The sequence below is a fragment of the Thermobia domestica genome, chromosome 4 (genome assembly GCF_964235325.1).
Source record: "Thermobia domestica chromosome 4, izTheDome1.hap1.1, whole genome shotgun sequence".
In the NCBI taxonomy this organism is placed as follows: Eukaryota; Metazoa; Arthropoda; class Insecta; order Zygentoma; family Lepismatidae; genus Thermobia; species Thermobia domestica.
This window is the reverse complement of record NC_137457.1, coordinates 332,980,503-333,006,109: the sequence shown is the minus strand read 5'-3', so window position 1 is coordinate 333,006,109 and position 25,607 is coordinate 332,980,503. Positions and strand designations below refer to the sequence as shown.

General features: G+C 34.1%; 1 protein-coding gene across 2 annotated transcripts; it reads right to left on the bottom strand.

Annotated features, from left to right (window-relative positions):
• Positions 1 to 5,038: 5,038 nt before the first annotated feature.
• LOC145684466 (uncharacterized) lies at positions 5,039 to 24,119 on the bottom strand. 2 transcript variants are annotated; one of them, XM_081756891.1, is made up of 4 exons: positions 23,386 to 23,886; positions 16,296 to 16,468; positions 8,439 to 8,575; positions 5,039 to 5,975 (listed from the first exon to the last, which is right to left on the bottom strand). In XM_081756891.1, exons 1-3 carry the CDS (start codon positions 23,513 to 23,515, stop codon positions 8,480 to 8,482), a joined length of 399 nt encoding a protein of 132 aa, XP_081613017.1. In that variant the 5' UTR covers positions 23,516 to 23,886; the 3' UTR covers positions 5,039 to 5,975; positions 8,439 to 8,479. The 2 variants fall into 2 exon arrangements, with proteins under 2 accessions (XP_081613017.1, XP_081613018.1); XM_081756892.1 differs by lacking the exon at positions 8,439 to 8,575 and having other exon boundaries at positions 23,386 to 24,119.
• Between the last annotated feature and the right edge of the window lie 1,488 nt (positions 24,120 to 25,607).

Below are 25,607 nucleotides of genomic sequence, written 5' to 3'. Positions count from 1 at the left end.
TAAATGGTTTGTTTTGTATCCCTTTTTTTGTGGTTTTTGGTTGAGTTCTAGTTAATCTTCTTATCCTGTGTTTCCGTTTCCTTTTGTTTAGGTAGTTTTCTGTCTGTCTTCCTTTGATATCTTTTCCCTATTTCCATTTTTCTTTCCTGAGTCCGCTCTCAGGAGTTCTTGTTTGTTTGTTTGTAGTAAATTTTAGTCTAGGAGACCGCATTGTCTTTTCATCATTGTTACATCCAGATAGTTTATTCGGTTTAGTATGTTTTAATGGTGAATTCCCATCCACCATTTCTTTATGTGTGTAGGGCTTCGATATGTTTCAATTTACTGTTTAGAGCTTGGGAATATTCTTATGATGTCGTTTTCAATTCTGTATTCATACAAGGGTTTCTTACGACCCGTTTTTGTCTGAGTTAGCTCCATGTAGACGTAGATGTTCACACAGGCACCCGGCACTGATGTCCCTGAGGCAGTATCTTTGCATTGGAAAAAACTTTTGCAACAAAATTTAATGTATATATTATACATCAGAATTTCCAGCTCCTTCTTTACTAGTAATAGAACTGGTTGTTGCAGAGTTTCTCCTTTGCGTTTTTTTTTTTTTTTTTTTTTAGCCAATCATATCTCAAGATGGAATAATTTGGTATAGTTCTATGCCTCTTCTGTTTTCTATGCTTCGATATAAATTTTCCAATGTCGAATCTACCTGCCGAAATTCGTTTCATTTGTCCCTACTTGCTCATATTATCTAAAAAGTGCACTAAATAATAATAATAATTTCTCGATCCTGCCCACGACTTTTTAAACCTCTGAATCGTTTGGAAGAGGAATTCGTTGACTACTTTGTCAATATCAATATGGTAACTTTGTTGGTTATCACTGCTCAAGACTGAGAAAAAATTCAAACATCTGCCACATTATGGTGCCAATATATATATGATCCGAACAACTGTTTCCCTGAAAGACAACGGATTGAGACATGATAGTCGATATGGTGAAGGCAGTATTGTCATTCATCAAACTAAACAATGCTGTTTCATTGCTGTGCAGTCCAATGGCCATTCGTGCATGCCCGTAATAATCATTAGATACTATCGTGTGGGTTAACACTGGTACACATGTGACATATCATGTGCGGGAATCCCTATCTAAGAGTGCACAGTCCCTGGCGCAAATCCCGGGGAGATGAGTGGTACATGTACCCTCCAATCTTGGAACTGGGGGACTGTCTCCCCCAGTAATGCGATATCAAATGTGTGTTTTTTGGGGGGGGAATGTGATGCATTGTGTCCGATTGACACAAAGGAAAGTGAAGTGAAATTGAAGACCCCGCCCCAGAATAAGCCTCTAGTCTACCGCCTCCCAATGTTGAAGAGAACTTGGCTGCCCTGATCTTCCGCAACATTGTTTTTCAACTTCATAAATATTTTGAATATCTCTTAAAAAAATGATCATGGAAACGGTCCTACCTGTCCCCCCTCAAGCCCAATGTTGAAGTCAGATTAGCGCAGCTATACACATTCTCAGATATATTCATCTTGTTCACTGTCTGCTGTTAATTGTGCCATACTTTAATACCTATCTCGTTGTATCGACCTCGAAATTATACAACGTCACACATTTTTAATGAGATGTGGCCGTTTCATTTTTTTGCAATTTTGTTTAGTAATGGTTTCACGGTTGTGAGTTGTACACTTGGTCTCTGTACCTCATTTGCATAACGAAATGGAGATCACATTGCTTTATTCATCCATACGTAACTTAAATGGATTTGTGTAGCGTGTAGTTTATTAATTGCTTTTAATTTTTATGTAAAAATTTAATGGAATACTTAGCTGGAGACCAGTTACATACAACAACAAATACAAAATGAATATTGTTTTGTCTGAACATATATTGGCATATAGGGAAATTATTCAGTGTTTCGAATATCTACGATAATAATGGGTAGAGATGGTACAGTTTATTTGATTATTGATTTATCGGTGGGGAAAATAGCATTTGAAAGGAGGAAAAAAAACTTATCTGCTTTTGGATTTCTAGCTAAAGCTATCAAGAGCACAGAACTTTTTTCTTTTTTTCGGGGGGGTACGTCTCCTTGCTGCGCTCCGCATTTATGTTTAAGAGTTTCAACCGTAACATAAATAAGAAATGTAGCTAAGACTATCATTAGAGTTGTTTTTATATATATTATCATGCTCAGTGAGAAGGAAGGAATATTATGTTAGTGTATCACTACAGTTCACTCAATACTCTTGCTTTGTTGAAAATCCGCATAATCTTAACCCTCTGACTATAATCCCACACAGCAATGAAATATTTTCAAAACGTTTCTAAAACGTACCATCATTTTCCTTCAGAAAATGTATCCTACTTCCCTTAAGGAAATATATTCCATATATTGTTGAAAACATTTTCCAAATAATACTGAAAATATTTTCGCAATATACTCAAAAACGTTGTAGAAATATTTTATACGCCGTTAGAAAAGTTTTCCAAAAAATGTTTTCTGTACCATTTCCACACATTACTGAAAATGTATTTGAAACGTTTTATACAATGTTAACGGAATGGTTTTTAAAATGTTTCGCATGGAATATTTTAAAATCATTTGCCAATAACACTGAAAATCATTTGTCTAAAATAAAGAAATTTTCTCTAAATGTTTTTACAATGTATTGGGTACTTAGTTGAAATGTTTTCTGAAGATTTCTAATCCATTTTTAACAAAAATTAATGTTCTGTAAAATAATAATTTTAAAATATTTTCCACTCATACCAAAAAATATTTTCTATACATGACAAAAAATATTTAGTGAATATTTTCCGTACATCACAGAAAATATTTACGGAACATTTTCTGTGCATGACAGAAAATATTTAGAGAATATTTTCTGTACATGACAAAATATTTAGAGAACATTTTCTGTACATGACAAAATATTTAGAGAATATTTTCTGTACAAGACAGAAAATATTCAGAGAATATAAGGTAGACATATCAAAAACATTTTCAAATTATTTTCCTTGGTGTTTTGTAACAGTAGAAAATGTTTAGAAAATATTAAACTAGTTTCAGATATGAATTTGTGCTAAGAAAGAAAATATTTACGATTCATTTTTCAAATAGCAATTGATATGTTTTTGATTTGACATAGGTGCCCACAAGAGGGGGGGGGCTATGACGCAAACTGCGTCATTGAAATATTTGGGGGGGGTTAAAATCTATATAAATATGTTTGAGAGGGTGTAAAAATTAATCGAAAATATTTTTTTTTCATGGAAGAACACCTACGGATAGGCAATTGAGGGGGGGTGGTGCGTCATGGACATTAGGGTGGGTGGGCACCACTGGATTTGTTATTGTATTTAGTTTCAGAACGTACTTAAAATACTTTCTAACGAATTCTGGTTTTCACATAGAATATTTTAAATTCTTTCTGAATATTTTTTCGTCATTACCACGATAACACCTACAGTTTGAAATACATTTCTTTCTTCAATACTGAACAGTTTTCCAACTCTTGTAAGTTAAAATATCTGGATTTCATTTGTACAAATTGATGGAGTGGTAGAAGTCTGTGTATGTTGGAACCGGTTTAGAACACACGGAAACTTCTATCATCACATAAATTTGTTGAAATAAATTCTAGTATTCTAACTTATAGATTGAAGAAAGAAATATATTTCGAACTGTCGGTGTTATGGTAGTAATGACGGAAAAATATTCAGAAAGAATTTAAAATATTTCTCTGCGAAAACCAGAAAATGTTAGAAAATACTTTAAGTACGTTCTGAAACTACATACAATAACAAATCAAAAACATATCAATTGCTATTTGAAAAATAAATCGTAAATATTTTCTTTGTTAGCACAAATTCGTCTGAAACTAGTTTAATATTTTCTTATCATTTGCTACTGCTACAAAACACCAAGAAAAGAAATTTGAAAATGTTTTTGATTTGTCTACCTTATATTCTCTGAATATTTTCTATCATGTACAGAAAATATTTTCTAAATATTTTGTCATGTACCCGGGATCCCTTAATATTACAAGGCGACACCACAGGGGGCACTGTGCAATACAAGTGAAGAAAACTAAATTATCTCGGACACACATTCTATATCTATGCCAATATTCATTGAAAAATGATATAGAGGAACAATAACAATCGGAACAAATCACATGCATTTTGTGAAAAGTATTCTTAATGGAACTAAAAAAAAATGCTATAGTACAGTTTCTTACAGAAGTATTAAAAATATACGAAACTTACAAACACGTGTATATAATGAGTTTTTCTTATAAAGAATCACTATAAAACGTGATCATATCACCATGAAACCATTTTATTGCACCATGACTCTTAACACAAGGACAACGTGGACCACTAAGATGTCCACAGTCGAGGTGTCTTAATTGTGCTCTTCGTTGTATGTTTTACACAACACTAAAACAGCTATTGTAGTGCGTAGAATAAATGACAGAGCACAAGGAAGACATCCCAGTTATCAACATGTGAGTGGTTCATGTCGTCCTTGTGTTGAAAGTCATGATGAAATAACTCGAGTATAAAGAAATCAGGTCTACTAAGCTAAAGTACATAATTACAAAAGGAAAGAAAATGCAAGACTGGACTAAGATTTGAACCTGTAACTTCAACTTACCGTGTCGATGCATTAACCACTAGGCTACTCACTGTTTCCGAATAGTCATTCATTCTACCACTCCTGAAGTCAGTGCTCAAGCAACCAGACCGCATTGACTATACCGCAACTTGTGAAGTACTTGGACAACCAGTGTCTATACTACAGAACCCCACTGGTGATAAGATTTATACATGATAAATGGGGAAAATAACTTATTTTATATCATGTAAATATTTAATGCGATATACAATCGATTATTTCTTTGAGTTATCGTATATAATAAAGAAATTATCCTTAAAATGATCAAAATTCCACCATCCTACATTACTTATAATTACATAAACCGAAAGCCAAATAAAGGAATGAACCTTTAAAAAACAATACATAAAATAAAATCCTGTAGATTTATTGAGAATAATTACAGTAATAATGTATTAAATTTTACATTAAGTATACATTTGTAGTACACAATATATTTAATGTGAATACATAAACAAAAAGTCTATATTAATTTAAGTCTACTAATTGCATACCATACATTATAATAGTTTGAAATGTATATACACCTCATCAGTGTATCAATTTTAACAAGTTTTATTTAACATAAAATAACACACTTACTTTGTAAGAAAAGTTCGAACAGAGTTGCACCTTACAAACTCTTCCCCACACCCTAGTATTGTAGTTCAGAAGATGACTGTACCAATCACCGAAAACCAAGCAGCAGAATCATGCGTTTACTTACCTCCCCCCTCCCCTCAACACACACAAAATAAGTTAAACTATTTCTTGAAAAGTTCTCTGTCACCTTCATCTAAGAATATATTTAGCGATACGAAATAGGTATATTATACATTACTTTAGAATCTGAAGTGTGATTTAACTGCCATAAATTAAAACTAAGCATAATATACCCGCAAATTAGCTTAAATGAGTACCATACACATCACACGAAGCGAGCTACGCCAATAAAAAAATCACAGTCAATAAGAATTAATTAGATCTTCAGTCTATATTTTTAAATTGGTGTTATGTTGACGCTACGAACTTTGGGCTTCCTATACTAAATGTCTCTATGCCAAACACTCTATATATAAAACGTTTTTCGTCGAATCTGCAAATTAAGCAAGCCGCGCGCTAATGATGGGAGGCTGATGATAGTTTATCACATAGAAAGACACTGAAATGCTAGGTGAGTCACAACACTTTCTTCCTTTTTCTGGGATTCATCCTTACTTACGGTCAAATTTGGTACCGTCTATGTAGTACCTGTGTGCGGCGTACCTTGAAATCATCTCGGTTGATAGCCTCCAAACACAGTGGACTCCTAAAATAAACCAATTGTTGTAAAATTACTATTTGTAGCATGTGTGACAAAATTTAAAAACGAAAGATATCTCAGAATCAAGGTTAAGTCAAACGAAGCGTTTTATGCGGTTTTTTTTATCTTACTATCCAAAATACTAAAACAATCTATACTAATACTATCCAAAATACTTCAGGCTATCCAAAATACTAAAACATTGTTTCCTATACTTTTGGAAGTTATATACTAAATATCTTAATAACTATCACTCAAATTTGGTACGCTGAATAAAGTTATAGTGTAAATATAGAATTGAAACTATGATCCAAACTTAAAATAATGATATTACAGAACACAATAAACTTAACTTAGGATGAAAATGGAAACTGTAGATGCATGAGTATTACTGAGCGAAGGAAGGAAAGTAACTCAGCTGGGTTACGAGTTTGACAGAGTTCATATACAGAAATCGTTCGGTGGTTTATATTTCCTGCTTCGACTTAAAAGATAAAGAAGATAAGCTCGCTTTAAAAAGAGTTAAAAAGAAAAAAACTTTTAAAAGATTTAATTTATTCTGAATTTTTGTTCAGTATTTGTAAATAAATAATGTAGAAAACCGACACAGAGCTTGCCCGCTGGACTCTGGTGCCCAAATCCCAACTCCGCTATATGCATGCCTGCCATAAAGTAATAGAGATATAAACTTTTTTTAAAAAGTGCAGATTAAGCCTAGCTTAATATTTACATTTTTTTTAACGATACCTACAGTATGGCGCTAAATTCGTCTTACAAAAGCAGAGGAGTGTTTCCTGAGAGTAAAACAAACAAAAAAGTTCCAATAAACTTAGGGCGAGAAGCCCATCGTTCACGTGTTATAGGCTGCCGAAAACATGAAAAAATCAATTCTAAAGGTCCATAGCTCCAAAACTATGGGACCTACCAAAGTCGGGTCAAGACTTCACTTAGGAACTAATATGTGCTCTATCCAAAAATACATGTTTTAGAATCCTAAGGTACTCACGCAACAATTTTTATGGAGGTAGTTGGAGAGTACTTTATATCATAGGCCCGTAGTCAAACTCCCTCTATAAACATTGTTGTGGAAGCACCTTAGGATTCTGAAACACGCATTTTTGGATAGGGAAGTCTTGACTGGACCAAGGTAGGTCCCATAGTTTTGGAGCTATGAACCTTTAAAGTTCATTTTTTCATGATTTCAGCAGCCTATAACACATAAACGATGGAGTTTCCGCCCTATGTTTATTGGATTTTTTTTTCTTAACTCTCAGGAGTCACCCCTCTGCTTTTGTTAATCTAAATAGGTTAATCTACTTAAATGGGTTATAATGTACTTCAAAAATAGAAACCGGATGATTACGTACTAAAAGCCTTAAAAATAGGCATTAATATCACTAAAACTCAAAAAATAACTGCACAACCTAAAATTAAGAAGCTCGGAAAGGTTAAATTTGATCCACATTTTCTTTAAAATGCCATGGCAAACAGTCACTGAAAGTCTCAGTTGCAACAAATGCTTAATTTAGTTCTATTTTTTTTTTTTTTTTTTTGTATAGTGCAGAAAAAAATGGGTATAATTATTTTTTTAGAATGATATATCCTAATTTCAGGAAAATCGGAGACAATGACCTGCAGAAATTTTTTCAGCATGAATCTATATTGGGCTAAAATAAAATTTGCTGTAGGCATCCTACAACTACCCAAAGTAAACTTCTGTGAAGTTATCTTTACAATATCTCTAACGTAAAGAATATTCATAACTTCATAGCAATTCATTACACTGCATTACTGCTTATTACTACGTATTTGCAACACAGATAATTGGAAAGGAAACAACAGTGAAATCTAATATACCTATTGAATAATTTACTTTATCTTATGTTACAATTACCATGACATTAACATTCCATGACGGAATTATGGGCCAAATCCAGCATTATTCTGCAATGTCAACAGTTTCAAAATTCTGTACGGCGAATTCTTTTATCAGCTTGAATATATTTTCTTCTTTCAGTTCAGTTGATTTTGAGTTTAACGTCCCGTGAACAGCGAGGCTATACAAAACGTGAAATTACTGATTAACGTGGAATCCGAACCACGACGTGAGCTCTCGTCGGGAATTTTCTTCTTTTCTTGGGCAGATCGTCTTCTTGAAGCATTGTCTCGTGTCCTGCTTCTCTTTTTTCCTTCGAAATGCATCAATAAAGCGCCAAATCAACCAATGTCGTTCCTTTACGTTCGATATATTATAAAGAACAGAAGTTTGTTTATTTTGGGGTGTCATTGGCTGCCTACAGTAAATTCTATTTGACCCATTCTTCCTATTTAAATGTATAGTTAGTGCCTATTTCTATGAAAATTTATTATTATTATAGTGTCTCAACTTTCTATCAATACAATAGTCTCAACTATATGGTTTAATGGGCATATCGAATAATAATAATAAAACATTCAATAAATACTCACTTCTTGAACTACCCAATACATAGCATACAGAACAGCTATGTTCATTCCAAAACCAGCTCGTAATCATTTTTTCTCTCTCGGAACAGGTCAGTGCTTAATAAACATTTCTTACATTTTGTACCATGTGTTTTAATAATCTATTATAGAAAAGGAAAATGCAAAAAATTAAAATATGTACAGTATTTTACAAATTTTAAGTCACATCTTTATAGTAACTAAAAATTAATGAGAAATGTACATTGTTTTTAACTTAAATTAGATATCTGAGTTCCAATTGAGGCAAAAGTAAATAAATAAATAAATAAATAATAAAATTGTACCATCGCCATCTCAGATATTGTTCAAACTTTTTTTTAATAGGAACTAGACATGTTTTTAAGGGGCTTTTTTTTTTTTTTTTTTGTTGAAAAAAATTCCCACCAAGTAATGGGCCATCAAGGACGGGGAGTACAATTCATGAATTGTAGAAAACGTGGAAAATGGTCAAATTCGGAGCCTCACAATTCAGCAATGGAGACATGTAGAGTTATAATTCTTGTTGTGGTATGCACATAGGGATATGAATAAACTATATTTTATTATGGTTTGGTTTGCGCATGCGTATCTTTAAGTACATAAATTAACAAATGAACGCAAGTTTATGTGAAAAGTCGAAGTTTATGCTTTTTTTCGAGCACTTTCGGTTCGAATTTTAAATTATGTTTTCACGGTTGGTAAGACCTAGTTACCCGCTTCCCCCCCCCCCCAAAAAAAAGTATCGTTTCTGTGTGCAACCGTTTTATCGCAAAAAAATTCGAGAAATCGTCAAATTTTCAAAAATCGTCATTTTCTCGAAAACATCATAATTTCAAATTCTTAAATTTTGTCAGATGGTTCAACTGTACATGAATAATAAACACACCAAATAGCATTCTCGACCAATGCTTCATGAATGAACTACAGCCTTTTCAAGTTAGCGAACTTTCGTTAACTTTGAAGTCACAGTTTGCAACAATGAAAGTGGAAAAAAATGCTACCGAAAAGCACCGTGTAAAATTTCAAGATAAAAATTCTATTTTACTGCATGTGGACTTCGCTTAAATTGGACTGTTATTCTGCAAAGGGAAGTTCAGAGTGATCACTGGAGAAACGAGCAAATCTCCTTTACGGGAGTGATATATTATTATGAAACAACTGACAGTTTTGCCGTAATAAGCGATGACAAAACACACAATTCGGCTCGTACTCATAGCCATGAATAAGATTCTAAAAATACTCGAAGAAAAGCGAAAATACGCGTTATAGAAAAAGGTTCGAGTACGTGAAAATAAGTGTCTACAATTTAATAAACCGTTTCAGTGATTTCTGATGGTGCTGCATTCCACTTTAAAAATTGCTTTCAGATGTCCAAGATGCAGACAGGTCCGATAAAGCAGTGGCTTTTCAGTGAAACCGGCCGTGGTAAGGGTCTCTGCGACGTATTGCGGAGAGGGGAGATAAGAATGTGGCAACACGGGAAAATGAAAAACAGATTCACAGTATTAAACCAGCAAAAAAATTCGTGAGTATAGTGCAAGTACCAACTCCGGGTATTACTCTCGTCTTGTTGCCAAAAACCGAATTCGACAATTAAAAAAAAAAAAAAAAAAAAAAAAGTGTGCGACCGGTAACTGGTATTTACCGAAGTCATCTTTGGCTTTTATGGCAGTAACGGGTCACTATGGACTAACTTCATGCTTTCCCCAAAATCGAGCTTCTCCAATTCAAAGTGTAGATTTAAGAAATTTGCAAAAATTAACTTTTGTTACATACATATATAATAACCACTGATGGATAGCAGAAATATTATCAATAAATCAAATATTACATGAAATTGCAGTGTTCTTTGTGTTTCCAGGAGGCGCGGTGGCTCAGTGGCAGAGCGTTCACCTCCGGTGCTTGGGGTCCTTGGTTCGATCCCAGCTCGCGCCGTGTGGACTTTGTGGTGGACAAACACCATGCTGGTGGGTTTTTCGGGGTTCTCTCGTTTCCTCCCACTTTCTTCATTCCGCCATTTCACTCATTTCTCATAATCACTGTCTCCTTTAGCCTAACCGGCATAAACGTGGGACGTAAAACTCCCAAGATTTCATTTCATTATGTTTTCTTTGTTTCCACATGCACCTTCAACAGGGTACAGGTTTCCAGAAGAGAATAAGAGAAGAGAATATAAGTGTTTTGTGACTATCGACAACGTGCTACGAGTTGTGAGTGCACCTACACCTATTGGAGCATCTGCCATGGTTACATGCTATTAGCGAAGAAGACACTAAGTAAGCAAATAATTACTTCAGAGTGGAGAAAATCAGTGAAACTTTGTTTCGTAATCGTAATTTACACCTCAGGTTACATCGGTTTAAGAAAACGGAGAAGGGGACGCTCATCTTATAATTTGAGAGAGCCTTTTTGATCAAAATAATAAAAAGGAGCCAGGAGAAATTTTTATTCTTTATTTAATGAATGTGAACCACAAACATCATCAAATTGTTGCACTTTCATTGTTTTCAGTGTTGCCAACGGTGATATTGAAGTTAATGAAACTTTGCTAACTTCAAGAGGCTGTAGTTCATTCATGAAGCATTGGTCGACAATGCTATTTGGGGTGTTTATTATTCATGTAAAGTTGAACAATTTGACAACATTTCAGGATTTTAAATTATGGTGATTTCGAGAAAGGTGATTTTTGAAAATTTGACGGTTTCTCGAATTTTTTTTGCGACAAGACGGTTGCATACACAAGCAATACAATTTTTTTTTTTTTCGAGAAGCGCGTAACTAGGTCTTACCAACCGTAAAATAGAATTTTAAAATTCGAACCGGAAGTGCTCGACGCAAACTTCGACTTTAGAGATAAACTTATGTTCATTTGTTAATTTATGTACCAAAAGATACGCATGCGCAAACCATATAATAAAATATATTTTATTTATATCCCTATGTACACTCATGTCCAAAATGATTGTCGCATATCTGTAACTGTCTTCTTGTAAGAATATAATTTGATAATGATTTTGCAGGGTACTATTAATATTGATACTACATGTATAATCGGGAAATGAATATTCGTAGTAAATTTCAGAAGAAAAGAATTACAAACACGAAAATTAGAATGAGTAAAACAAAATGTTGCTAAATGGACAAGAAAGTTTTATTTTCGTTTTATTGTTCTTATTTACTGCTCTTTTGACATGAAATTTGCCACATACATCGTCTTTCCCGATTATACACATACTAACATTATAAGAAATACCGGACGAATTCGTTATCAAATTATATTCCTACAACAACATATTTATAGACATGCGACAATAATTTTTTTCATGAGTGTACATACCACAACAAGAATTATAACTATCTGTCTCCATAGCTGAATGATGAGGCTACGAAGTTTACCATTTTCCACGTCCTCTAAAATTCGTAAATTGTACTTCCCGTTTTGATGGCCCATTACTTGGAGGGAAAATCTTTTCCGACAACAAAAAATACGGGTCATTTAAAAAACATGTCTAGTTGCTATAAAAAAAAAAGTTTCAACAATATCTGAGATGGTGATGGTACTTTTTTTTGGCTGAGTTGAAATGGAAGCCGCAAACCATTATTTATGTTATTTATATGTTGATTCATTTTGCAATAGCAATTTACATTTAACTATATATCGGAACCTTATATCTATTATAATATTTATCATAGGTAGAAATACGTATAACGTAATGCATAGTACTCCGTAAGGAAGCTATTATGAACTCAAGGCATTATGTAAAGTGATGATGCAGAACCACAGTAGTAAAGTAAAGCTCTATTAGATGTAAGGCATAGTTGTATGGGATATAAAATTTTTACACTACCCTCGGTTACGTGCATATCCACCGTCGCTGACATGCCCGCTCCATACGGAAGCACACCAAGCTCATCCTGCTACGCCCTTGTGCTCACTCTGTTAATAATATTCGTGCTTTTCAGTGGCTATCTAGCACTGGTTGGTTCGTATTTTTCACACTGTCGTTCTATCATTGCTTTTTTTCATGGTAATCTTTACTTTCAATTTTCAGTACCTATATTTGCGCCTGATTTACATAAGAGTTGTACTTCTGCAGTTTTGAAGCACAGAGTTAAGTTGTTCTAAAGGAGAATATACTTTCGGAAAGAAGAACAGGTTACAAATACAAAACATACCTAAAATATAAAAACTTACTCTTTTCTTTATCATAGCACTATTGTATTCTAGATTCCTCGAGCCAACTAAATGAGGATTTCACTTACGAAGTATCAATAACACTAAAACTGTATTCTGTAACCATAGCCGCCCGCTGCAGGGAGCACTTGCTTTAGCAATGGATTTTCCTAATTAGTATTAAAATATGCTAAATTATTTTATTCACACACAACAGTTAGTGAAGTTAGCAGTGAGTTGTAATAATTGTTTTTTTACATTAAATATTATGTGGTTCTAGGTATTTGTATCCGCGTCTTTGCTTGTATGTCGGTCATTTTGCCCACTTCCCCCTGTAAAAAAATCCTGTGGGAGTTACTATGTCTACATTTCCCTTTAAAATTCGCTTATATACTACATATACATCTATATAGCAACTAATTTTTAATAAAGATGAATATATTTATGATTACGCCAACCACACGATTAAATTAATCGAGAGCCGTAATTAGTATACACTACTTTAATTGGTTAGTGCATCGCATACACGACAATGACAACTAGCATATCTGAGGATGTTTCATACTGTGACCAGAAAAATTTACTTTGAAATATCCCATACTGCAGCTAATTTAATATTATATAAGAATTTCGGTACTCGAAAAGAAAGATCAATTGAGACGTGTTAATTTATCCTGAATAACTGAGTCCTGCAACCAAGGAAGAGGGGTTAAAATAACTAATTGTCTATAACAGCCCAAGTACCGGCAATAATTAAGTGCAATGAGCAATTACAAAGACGATTTTACCGCAAAACTGTACAGCTGTTATTCCTTTTGCTTAATGTAACCAAGTAAGTTGGTTAACACCTTTTGACAATTTTCTTGGTAACTAAAGGTCAGAAGGTATAGCGTCATTGGCTTCCCGCACTTGGACCTGCTCGTCACTGGGGATGTGGTAAGAGAATCGCAAATCACCAGCCACCATTCACTGCGCTCAGCGAGCCACGTGTAACCAAGCTGGCAACTCCCCATAAACGTCACTACAAGTTTTCACGGGAAAGCAACGACGTTATACCTTCCGTACTATAGTAATCCAGGAAAAGGCAAAGTGTAGTATCACTGAGTACTACTCGGTTACTATTCGGCTACACGACTTCTAGCGTAGTTTTAACCGAAATTCGACTATCAGCAGCTAAGTTATCATTTAATTCTTACTCTGCACACGAAAAGAAAAACAAAGTTCATATGGACTCGTGGTCAAACGTCTAAGTTACAGGCTGCCGAAAACGTGCGAAAAGGAAATTTAGAGGTCCAGAGTTCCACTACTGTGAGACTGATCCCAGTCGAGTCAACACATTACTTAAGAGCTAGTATGTGTCCTATTCAGTACCCATGCTTCAGAATTCTGTGGTAAGTGCCCTATCCAAATATCCATATTTCAGAATCTTGCGGCACTTACACATTAATTTTTATAGAGCCAGTTGAGGAATACTCAGAAAAGTTGAAGTGGTCATAAACTGTCCATTGATACGCAAGCACTACAGAATTCTGAAACATGGGTACTGAATAGGGCACATACTAGTTCTTAAGTGATGTCTTCCTTGACTGCGCTCGGTCCCACACTGAAGCTATAGATTTTTAAAGTTTATTTTCTTATGTCTTCGACAGTCTATAGCTTCGAAAGTATGGACTTTTTACCACAGGTCCATATGAACTATTCCTTTCCTCTGATGTGACAAATCACCTCTGTAGGTTTGATGCTTTAAATTTTTTTACACCCTATATATATATACCAGGGTTGGCTGGTTTAAACGTTTCACTCCCATATATTATTCGTGTTATATTCAGACCTGAATTCCCCATTCATTACTCAAAAAGATTATACTACAAAAGCAATTTTTTTTTTTTTTAAGATTATAAATGTTTGTGATTTTTTTGTAGTTGTTATTATTGTTATGTAATTGCAATCAAAGAAAAATTCTAAATATTGTTTCGTTTCAACGTTTACTATTGATAAAATACTTTGAAATGCCGTACTTTGTGTGTGTGTGGGGGGGGGGTCATACAGACCCCACGAGAGGCATTTAGTGAAATGAGAACTATTTTTGATATCTATTTATGTATAAATGAGTCTGAGCCAAAGTGGACTCAAATAATTCGTATCTTTATTCACTTTTCTTACTGATATGCAAATTAGGTCGTTGTATTTCTTTAATTTGGACCAATAAAAGTCATTGTTAACTAACTTGAACAAAGTTAGTTCTGTACTCCGTAGTACTTAGAAATTGTCCATATGTAATTTTCTATAATAGTTTTACTTGTGCAACTGTTTATCTTTTTGCTCTTCCGAAGTTACTCTTGACAATTATATCAAGAAGCATGTAAAGATCAGTTCAACGTATTTTTATCAGGATTCCTTCGTGAGTGAGTCGGCAGACGTATCGCATTTGTGGCCAATTAGTCCTGGTTCCGAGTTCAAATGGAGGACAATTTCTCTCGGATGTAACTCGAGAAGCGGTTTTTATTCCGCTTTAAGCTTATGTGACCCCTTCCAGCATAACCCGGTTGTAGCATAATAACATCAGGATGAAAAAAAAAAACTTATCTCTGTCCATATATGATATGAATATATAGAGCAAATTATTTAAACCAAACAAACCTGGTTTAAACCAAAAAACCGTTTTTTTTTTCAATAAAAACCATGGTTTTTGCCAACCCTGATATATACTAATATAAAGAAACGTGGAGAAAGTTATATTGATTACTGTAACGGTTAGTGACATAACCAAGAAGGCTGCAATCTTCTAGAACACAGGAACGTCTTCCCATTTAGCTGTAATAAAAACAGAAAACAACGTGCCCTGCGGGGCACTAACCCGTCTCCACTCGCTAACGCTCACTCGGCATTATTATGTGAATTAAATGTAAAACTTTGGAAAAAAAGAAACCAATTATTACACTTTTAGCCAAAGCTCACGCCTCAAGCTGCGGCTCACGCTCATCACGTTGTTCATCATAAACTCGCACAGCCTAGGATCGAACTAGGGATGCTGATGAAAGAATTGGTGAAAAGAAAATGTGGAGGGAAAAAGAAAACTCACGCTCATCACGTTGTCCATCATAAACTCACACAGCCTAGGATCGAACTAGGGATATTGATGAAAGAATCGGTGAAAAGAAAACTCACGCTCATCAGGTTGTCCATCATAAACTCACATACTCTAGGATCGAACTAGGGATACTGATGAAAGAATTGGTGAAAAGAAACTGTGAAGGAAAAAAGAAAATTCACGCTTATCACGTTGTCCATCATAAACTCACATACTCTAGGATCGAACTAGGTGCATTGAGAGATCTACTATTTAATACCGTGCCTACAGTCCCTCCACCCCCCAATTTCACACTCAGTTGAATAAACTGTATCTGTGTAACGTAATTAACTGACAAATTACACTTGTTCTAATACAAAAAGAAGAAATGAATATCGTAATCTGAAAATACATAGTACTGCCCGCTGATCTAGTTACTAGTGTGTGTGCATTTCGGGCACGTAGTCTCACGTTCGATTCCCTGCGGAAGAGTACAAAAATGTAATTTCTTATTTATTTACGTTCATTCTTCATCCATCTCGTTTAGCATAAAGAGTATAACTATGGAACGTTATCTGAACATACATAGTTCACTCACCTTTTCTTTATCATGATCCCTTTCTATTTTTAGAGCTTGTCTTTCTTGCTTCAGCTTACATTCCATTTCTTCTTTCGACGTCTTAAGATCCCTAATGTTGCATTGAAGCACTTTGTTCCTCGCATGACAACTACCTAGTTCCATTTCCGCTGTTTCTAACCTTTCAGCTAAAACTGAAAATATAATAATAAAAATAAATATTATCATTTTCCTAAATTTGCTTTCTGTATAAATATGTAAGAATTTTCAAGGAAGTATTCTGACCTGCTTACCCAACGCACCAGAAGTAAGCATTCTAAAAATGAACCACCGTGATCCCCACGTCTTCTTTAGACTACATGGCATAAGCGTTAAGATATAAAACAAACGTTTCATTTGAAGTTTTACAACCCCAAGCAATAAAATTATTTCCGCCAGTTGAAGAAAGACACACGCCGCGTTTTCATTTTAACTTTTACGATTATTAACATTGAACAAACGAAAAACAAATAAACAAATGCCGATCGAGTAGAATTGTAGAAGATTCGCTACGCTTTTCTATAATTAACAACTAAAACCACGATGCGTAGCTAGATCAAACACAACAATAATTTGTCATCACTTATGGAAATTCCCTTTCTTGTATATATATATATATATATATTAAAAAAAAATAAAAAGAACAGCCCGTTCTGCATTGTTACTACGCCTATATCTGTATTTTGACTTGTTAATTTTATTCAGTATAATAACAGAACTCAAAGTGAAAGACAATATACGCCAGATAACAAGTAAAAGTATAAAGTACTGTCCTAGCTCCACATACACAAATTCATTACATTTCAAAACTTTGATCAGTAAATTCAGTCTCAGCAACTAAAGTATTTCTTACGGGAAGAGTTATATTACTGGGCGAAAGACACTTTAGGAAGCCTTACTTGTTACGCGTGTAAATACGGGTTCGAAGGAATGCCATTGAAACGGTTGTGATATAAACACCAACCAACATGGGTATGTGGTTGCCACTAAAAACTACAAATGCTACATAACCGAGTCAGGACAGGAGCGCAACAAGGAATGGGGCAGCGTGAAGTTGCGTCCGTAAGGAATAAGTGCGTCAGCGAGGGTGCGTATGCGCGTAAGCTAATGATTACGTAAAGACTAAAATCATCATATACTGTTATTAATTACCAGGGTTGGCCAAAACCATGGTTTTTATTGAAAAAAACTTTTTTTGGGGGGGAGGGTAAACTTTTTTTTGTTTAAACCAGTTTTTTGGTTTAAATAATTTACTCTATGTATTCATATTAAATATGGACAGAAATTAGTTTGTTTCCCCTTGGTGTTATTATGCAACAACAAGGTTATGCTGGAAGGGGTCACAAGCTTAAAGCGGAATCCAAACCGCTTCTCGACTTACATCCAAGAGAAATTGTCCATTTGGACACGAAACCGGGACTAATTGGTCACAACTGCGATTGCCGATTCACTCACGAAGGACTTCTGATAAAAATACGTTGTACTGATCTTTACATGGTCCTATTTGTTAATATAATTGTCAAGAGTAATTTCAGAAGGACAAAAAGACAAACAGTTACACAAGTAAAAACATTATACCTAGAATTATATATAAATCGGGTAACTCCCGCCTTAGCCATTAGGAAAATCCTGTTATTACTTTACATGTATCTGTATGTAAAATTTTAAGGTCAACGGATCATAATCACTACGCTAAAATTGAGGTATTAAATTACAAATTTGGAATGTATATATCATTCAATAAAATTAAAACCAAGTCAAATCCAAGCTGATGTTGGAAGCTACTAGGCACTTGATAAATTTGGCAATTTCTATCAATATATTTAAGCAACCTTGGCTTCTTTATAAAACAACAGGCATTCATTCAAGTAGAAATATATCATTTGGTTTCATTTCGTATGTTTAGGCTTAACATCCTTATGAAATACCAAGTTTATCACGGAGAGGACTCCTGCTTAGAGGGACACCTCGAATCGCTACTTGGTTTACACTTGAAAGATGGGTTGTGGTTCGACCGAGAATTAAACACGGGACCCCTTGATTAAAGGGTGGAGAGTAGATAAATGTAATGCGGATGGTTTGATATGTGGAAACGTCACCATGAAGTTCACACGATTTAAAGCATTTTTCGTTTTTTTTCTTTTTTTTTGGTTTAAACCAGTTGGTTTTTTTGAAAAAACCAGCTGGTTTAAACCAGCCAACCCTGTTAATTACACACTGCTCTCCTGAAATAAAAGTAGTACTCCTTTTGTAAATTTTGCAAATCTATACGGACCTAAAATAGTACATTCCCACGTAAATGTAAACTAAAACAAATACATTACAATACAAATTAAAATCAAGTTGTATAACCTCTACTGTTACAAAAAATACATCCGCTCGTTCTGCCATAAATTACTACAGCGCTCATCCCGGAAAGTTAAAATTTGACTCTGTTCAAGAATGTATATAAGTAATCAAAATATAAGGAATGTGAATATGGATGAAATAATCAGATGAAAATCGTAATCTGACGTGTAAGTTTTAAAACGTAATTCAAAGCAGGGTTGAAAAAAATCATGATTTTTTTAAAAAAAATCATTTTTGATGATTTTTTTTATTTAAATCGATTTTTTGGATTTAAATCAAATCTTTCTCCTCGTATAATACAACTCGCGAACTGAAGAAAAAGCATTACAAATTAGTATTAAATGCCAATTATGCCATTTAAGTATTGGGGTTGAATTTTGAATTAATCCCCAATCGTTAACCTATATCAATCCCAAACAATGTTTCTTAGCTTTAAATTATGGCTTTTTTTTTTTTTTTTGGTAAATTATAGACTTTCAGTCAAGCATCATCCCTATTTATCCTAGGATGATGGTTCATACCTCATTCTCTTCAGAATAGAACAGCCTTTAAAACGGTAACACTCACATTTTCCCTATCATGTCCCTGAAGCGGAAAATTTTGAGAGATGTCGGGATTATTTCTGATTTTTTTTTTCAAATTTTGATCCCCTCTGGACTCCCTTGTGTTAACGCACAGATCTCAAAATCAATTGTTAAATACTAAGGGTGTACTAAATGTGTGTATAAAATTTCAAGCTTCTATCTTGAATAATAAGGGCGGGAAAAATATTTAACAATGAGCTAAGAACATCCTCACCATACCCCAGATGACACGGATGTAATATAAAAATTTCCTCAGACATCTTATTTATCCTAGAACAAAACAGTTTCAAACGGTACCATTCAAATGTGTCCATCGTGTAGGCTATCTGGGGCTGGAAAATCACGAAAAAACGGATTTTCTGTTAAGAAATATCACTTTTTTTTTATACTTTTTACCCCTCTGTACCGCCTGTGTTTAAAGGCAACAATCTGAAACAAATCTGAAAAATACTAAGGGGTGAAGTGAATGAGTGTTCAAAATTTCAAACTTCTAGATACAAAAGTAAGCCCGCGAAAAATAATATCCCCGAATACCCCAGATTTCCGTATAAAACATGATCTCAGGTAACAGTTTACTGAAACATCCCTTTTTATCCTAAGATCATGGTTCGTACATCATTCTCTTCGGAACAGAACAGCCTTTCAGATGGTACCATTCATATGTCTCCATCTTAGGCGGGGAAACCGCGAAGAAAGCTATATTTTGTTAAATATATATATATATATATATATATATATATATATATTACATTTTCGCCCCTCTGGACCCCGCTGTTTTCACGCAGAGATCTGAAATCATCTGAAAAATACTAAGGGTGAACTGAACGAGTGTGCAGAATTTCAGTATTCTGAATGCAAAATGTAGGCCCGCCAAAAAATAATAAAAATAGGCACAAAAAATATTTTTTTTTTTAAATTTATGACGTCCTCACATCCTATGTCTCGACGCAGAGAGAAGTGAAAGCATATGTAACGTGCTCTACAATTCCTTCAATCTTGAAAAAACGAAGTAAAAAGCTTTATTGGTACTTTTTTAATCGAATAATAAAAGATTTTATCCTATCACCTAAAAATAGGTGATATAATTTAAAAGTTTAAGCGTTAAGGAAAAAGTACAGCAACGCTTATTAAAGTGACACTTTTTTCCTCAAAAGTCACTGATATTTGGCAGGGGCATATTTCAAAGGAAATTGTAACTAGCTTGAGGCACGAAATACATAAATTTTGCCTAAAGTTATAAAGTCTAAACAAAACAACAACAAACACACACAAAAAAAAAAAAAAAAAAAAAAATCGGAGAGGGATAGGACACTTCTAAATACGCCGTATTATCTGGGAACAAATATATAGACGCGCACACAAAAGAATCTTCGTCTTAAATGTCGATGGTGATTCCCCCGTTGGAATAGCTAACGATTTACAATATAAACCCTATGTTACGAAGAGAAGAAAACAGGATTGCCCTGTTACCCGTTCAAAACGGGATTTTCCCTAATCATCCTCTGCATGACACTTGTTTTCAAAGCTGTACATACTGTACATTTGAGTCTCATTGTATTATGATTATCATCTTCCATAAAATCGGAATAACAGAACAGAAACGGGACTTTATTATTTTCACTTTAAATTATTTCGGAATTTGATTTAAATCAACGATTTTTATTTAAAAAATCAAGTGATTTAAATCTTGGGTAAAGGTAGAGGAGGCAGCAAAGTGTAGGTGCGACTGCGAGTAAAGAGTGATATTGAAAAATTGAACAATTTACATATTTCTCCTGTACATTTTAATGGTTTATTCTCGCATATAAGAAGCAATTAAGAAGTCAGTATACAACACTCCTCATCGTGTTCCGTACTCGAGGATAGTTCTTACTCTTGCACCACGTACAGAAATGGTGGTATGTCATGTCCAAGTGGTAATAGAACACATAAGAAACCCAGATCATGTTGTACTCACACTGGAATATGCAGTATGAGTACACCGTGATCTGCGTTTCTTATGTGTGCTATTACAACTTCTACATGAAATACCATCACGTTTGTACGTAATGCAACAGTAAGAACTATCCACGAGCACAAGACATGCAATATGCGTTCAAGTCCCTTCTCCCCCCACACACACATAGTGAAATATAAAGTACAAGGGCACTACAGAGGCGCACATAAAGTGCACCGTACTCGAGGATAGTTCAAACTCTTGCACCACGTATAGAAATGGTGGTATGTCATGTACAAGTTTCAGTCGATAAGTAAATGAAAATCGCTTTGTTACCCCATTTTCAAGTTCCTAGGTCCTCAATGAATAATCCGTAAAATACTGAACTTCGTGAGTCCTCGGGAAATGATGAGGACCTGTTGTATACTATATCCCAGATTTATCCTGTACATTACGATTAATTTTATTCTCGCCTTATGTAATTGACCCCACATTTCGAGTATGTTTAGTACAAGGGGTCCAGAAGCACGTAAAACACACAAAATTTACAGGAGAAATGGATGATGCAAGTACTTCGACGTAACATAACGTAACCAAATTTAACCTAACCTACCATAAACTAACTTAAGCTAACCTTAACTAACCTAAACTTACGTAATATTAGTAGAAATAAGCGAAATTCTATCGTTTTTTGAAAAATTATACGGGACCCCTACACTAATTAACATAGACTAACCTAACCTAAACTAAACTAAACTAACGTAAGCTAGCCTAAACTAACCTAAGGTACTCTAAACTAACCGAATGTGAACAGAAATTACAAAAATTGTAACATTTTTTAGAGAAAAGAGCTGGACTCCTTCTGCTAAACATAGGCCCCACATTTTATTACCCAAGCCTGGCCCTTACAATCAGGAACCTCAAATTAGAACAGAAAAGACGGTGCAGTTTTACTATACGGATCCACACATTGTAAAATGTACAGAAAAATTTTGGAAAGTGTTTAATTTGCCCATTTTATGTTGAGAACAGAACCCAACGAATCCCTGGGGGGAGCAGCTTCTAACCTTTCTACTGCTACTCCTACTACTGCATACACTATGGATCCAGATAGTAAAACTGCACGGAATAGACTAATCTATAGTTTGCTTTCTCAGACTCATTGCACACTCATTTCAGTTTACATTAACTTTACACTTTATGCTCACAAGATACTTTATCGAAAATATCTCCAACGTCGATACCTACCTTCCTCTGCTAATGGTTCTTCCTTTTTCTTTTTCCGTAATTGTCTTTGGCCATCACTATCCCCTTTCCTTTTATTTAAAAGGTCGGATATAGTATACGAGAGTGCCTCATCATTTAGCGAGGACTCACGAAGTGCAGTCTTTTAAGGATTATTCATTGAGGATATAGGAACTTGAAAATGAGGTAAAAATGCGACTTTCATTTAATTACTGAGTAATATAAAATAAAATGTACGTCGGTTTGCGTTGCGTTTCGTTGTGTTTTATGGTATGCGAAGAATAATACTGTGCCCTTGTACGTAGTGTATGAGTATATGTGGGGGATTTGAAACACATATCGCATGTCACGTGCACGTGGATGCTTCTTACTACTTCTAAATGTAATAAAATCATTTTTATACGTAGTGCAACAGTAGGAAGTATCCACGCGCACAGATCATGAGGCACTGTTGTATACTATTACCAAAAGGTCGAATGTGTCGTCAAAAGGCTTAAGTTTAGAGTTGCCCCTCCAGTCTGAAGTTGCCCTTGGACTTTGTAACATACAAAAAACAGTGCTTAAAGTATGAAAAATTGTTACATTTCACTTAACTTCAGTACTCCGTGTGTTTCACAAAAATTTAAAAGGTTTTCTTCATTATTTTTGCGCATCAGTTACACCTGTTCGCCATATTCGCCATATTTTACAACTACCATGTTGCTGAAACCTTCCGCAATGCTTCCGCATCTGGCAAATAGTACTAACTTCCACATATCTTTTCTCGTATTAAACATAACTCTCCTGCCCAACTTACATTCCTAAACATCAAATAAAAACTTCAAATTATCATTTCTTACCTCATTTCTCCTGTAAATTTTCCTGATTTTTATAAAAAGCGGAGGGGTAACTCTAAACTTAACCCCGTCAAAATTTAGCTTTGTGGCTATAGGTCTATTCGGAAAAGTATTTTCAGTACCTACATAGCTTCTGAATCGATCCATTAACTTCCCTATAGATCTCGTATCAGAAGTCGGAGAATACATGATTCCTTCTTTTAGATAACTCTTCGCTTCACACAACTTAACGTGATAGTATTTAAGCTTCATACATTATTTTCCTGTACTTTACTTCGCCGGATTGGTACAGTATAAATCCTGCATAACACAGAATAAAATTTTTAAAATTTGAAAAAATACACACGCACGACACAGAAACATACGAAAATTCCAATGATGCCAGGCCGGCAAGGAACATTCCTTTATATTGTATCTCAATCTCCACTAATAATTAAATTCGTATTTCAGGATCAGCCCATGTTTCAACTGAAAATGTCACAGCACACATAAATAGCCCATTTTATGTCGTGAACAGAACTATACCAAACTCTGCGTGACTTCTAAGCCGGCCAAATGAAACAGTACTTTTGCGTTGCATTAACGCAAATCGGTATGAAAAGTGGCTCCAAGACTAAACGTCCTATGGAGAGTCACTGTATTCAGAGACACGTTAATGAAGCAAGCAACGTTTAATATCAAGAAACGCCAGCCACGACTTCCCCGCAGAGCTGTCCAAACATATTAAGAGGGAAGAGATAACTTCCATCTGAAAAATGGTAAGCACTGAACGCGACGTGGCTACATTGTACTGTCAAAATAACTTGTGTGTTTTTCACTGACCATCACACACGCACAAATATAACTATACATTCACACACACTCTTCTGTCATGAATTATTTGTGTAAACAAATGCCAACAACTAAAAGGTTTCTGAGGAATATTAACAAACTATATAGCATAATTGTGTAACCCTGAAGTAAGTATATTAGAAAATTTAAGTTGCAAATTTGATATCCACAATAATACATGTTTTAAAAGCGTGCAAATGCAGCTACATACTAGTACGGTCACAACTCGCCTCATTGAGTTGAGTTGATTTTGAGTTTAATGTCTCTTTCAGCAGTGAGGCTATATGGTACGAGACCTACTGATTAACGTGGAATCCGACCACATGCGCTCCTGTTTTCTATATCATGTATGTAAAACATTTTTAGTATTGCTTCCAAAATATTTTCTCTCTCAACATTAAAAACATATTACATTACATTCAACACAATATTTCTAGTACAATTTGTGAAAATTTTCGCTACATTATTTTCCTGCTATCGTTCTAAAAATGTATTTCCTGTACTTCATAAAATGTTTTCCAAACATTTTTTGAAAATGTTTCAGGTAAATATTTGGAATACTTCTCAGATATAACAAGGAATATATTTTCTCCAGTAACGATAGAGTATATTCTGAAAACAATGTAAAAATGTTTCTATAATATATCAGAAAATTCACTAAAAACACAATATATTTTCCAAAACATAACGGAAAACATTTTCTATTCATTTTTAATATATTTTCCTTTCCCTGTTTTAAAGTTTTATATTCAAAATTCGATAAAATATTCTGGAAATAATACTAAAATATTGGTCGGAAATGCTTCATTTAAGTTATATGAGAAGATTACCAAAATACTTTTGTAGAAAATTAAGTAAACCTTTTTAAAACATTTCTGAAAAATATTTCTTATATTACGAAAAAAATATTTTTTAAATATTCTAAACGTTTTTAAAAAAATAAATTCAATATGTTTTCTCGTAAAAATAGAAAATATTGCTAATAACGTATTAGAAAATATTTTTTAAATATATGGAATATATTACATTTCATTGTTTTCCGTATCATATATGGAAAACATTTTTAATATCATTTCGAAAATATTTCCCTTCTCAACAGTGAAAACATATTACATTACATCCAACACAATATTTCTAGTACAATTTGTGTATTTTTTCTTACATTATTTTCCTGCTAATGTTCTAAAAATATACTTTCTGTACTTCATAAAATGTTTTCCAAACATTTTTTAAACAATATTTCCGGTAAATATTTGGAATACTTCTCAGATATAACAAGGAATATATTTTCTCCAGTAACGAAAGAGTATATTCTGAAAACAATGTAAAAATGTTTCTATAATATATGAGAAAATGTGGTTCACTAAAAACATAATATATTTTCCAAAACATAACGAAAAACATTTTCTATTCATTTTTAATATGTTTTCCTTTCCCTGTCTTAACGTTTTATATTCAAAATTCGATAAAATATTCTGGAAATAATACTAAAATATTGGTCGGAAATGCTTCA

What these genes read in the sequence shown, in the direction of transcription:
- LOC145684466 (XM_081756891.1), bottom strand. Translation starts at nt 23,515, where the DNA reads ATGAAGCTTAAATACTATCACGTTAAGTTGTGTGAAGCGAAGAGTTAT. An exon ending in TCGATTCAGAAGCTATGTAG is followed by an intron (nt 16,469 to 23,385) that starts GTACTGAAAATA and finishes TTATATTTTCAG; the next exon opens with TTTTAGCTGAAAGGTTAGAA. An exon ending in GGGATCATGATAAAGAAAAG is followed by an intron (nt 8,576 to 16,295) that starts GTGAGTGAACTA and finishes TTTCTATAATAG; the next exon opens with ATTATTAAAACACATGGTAC.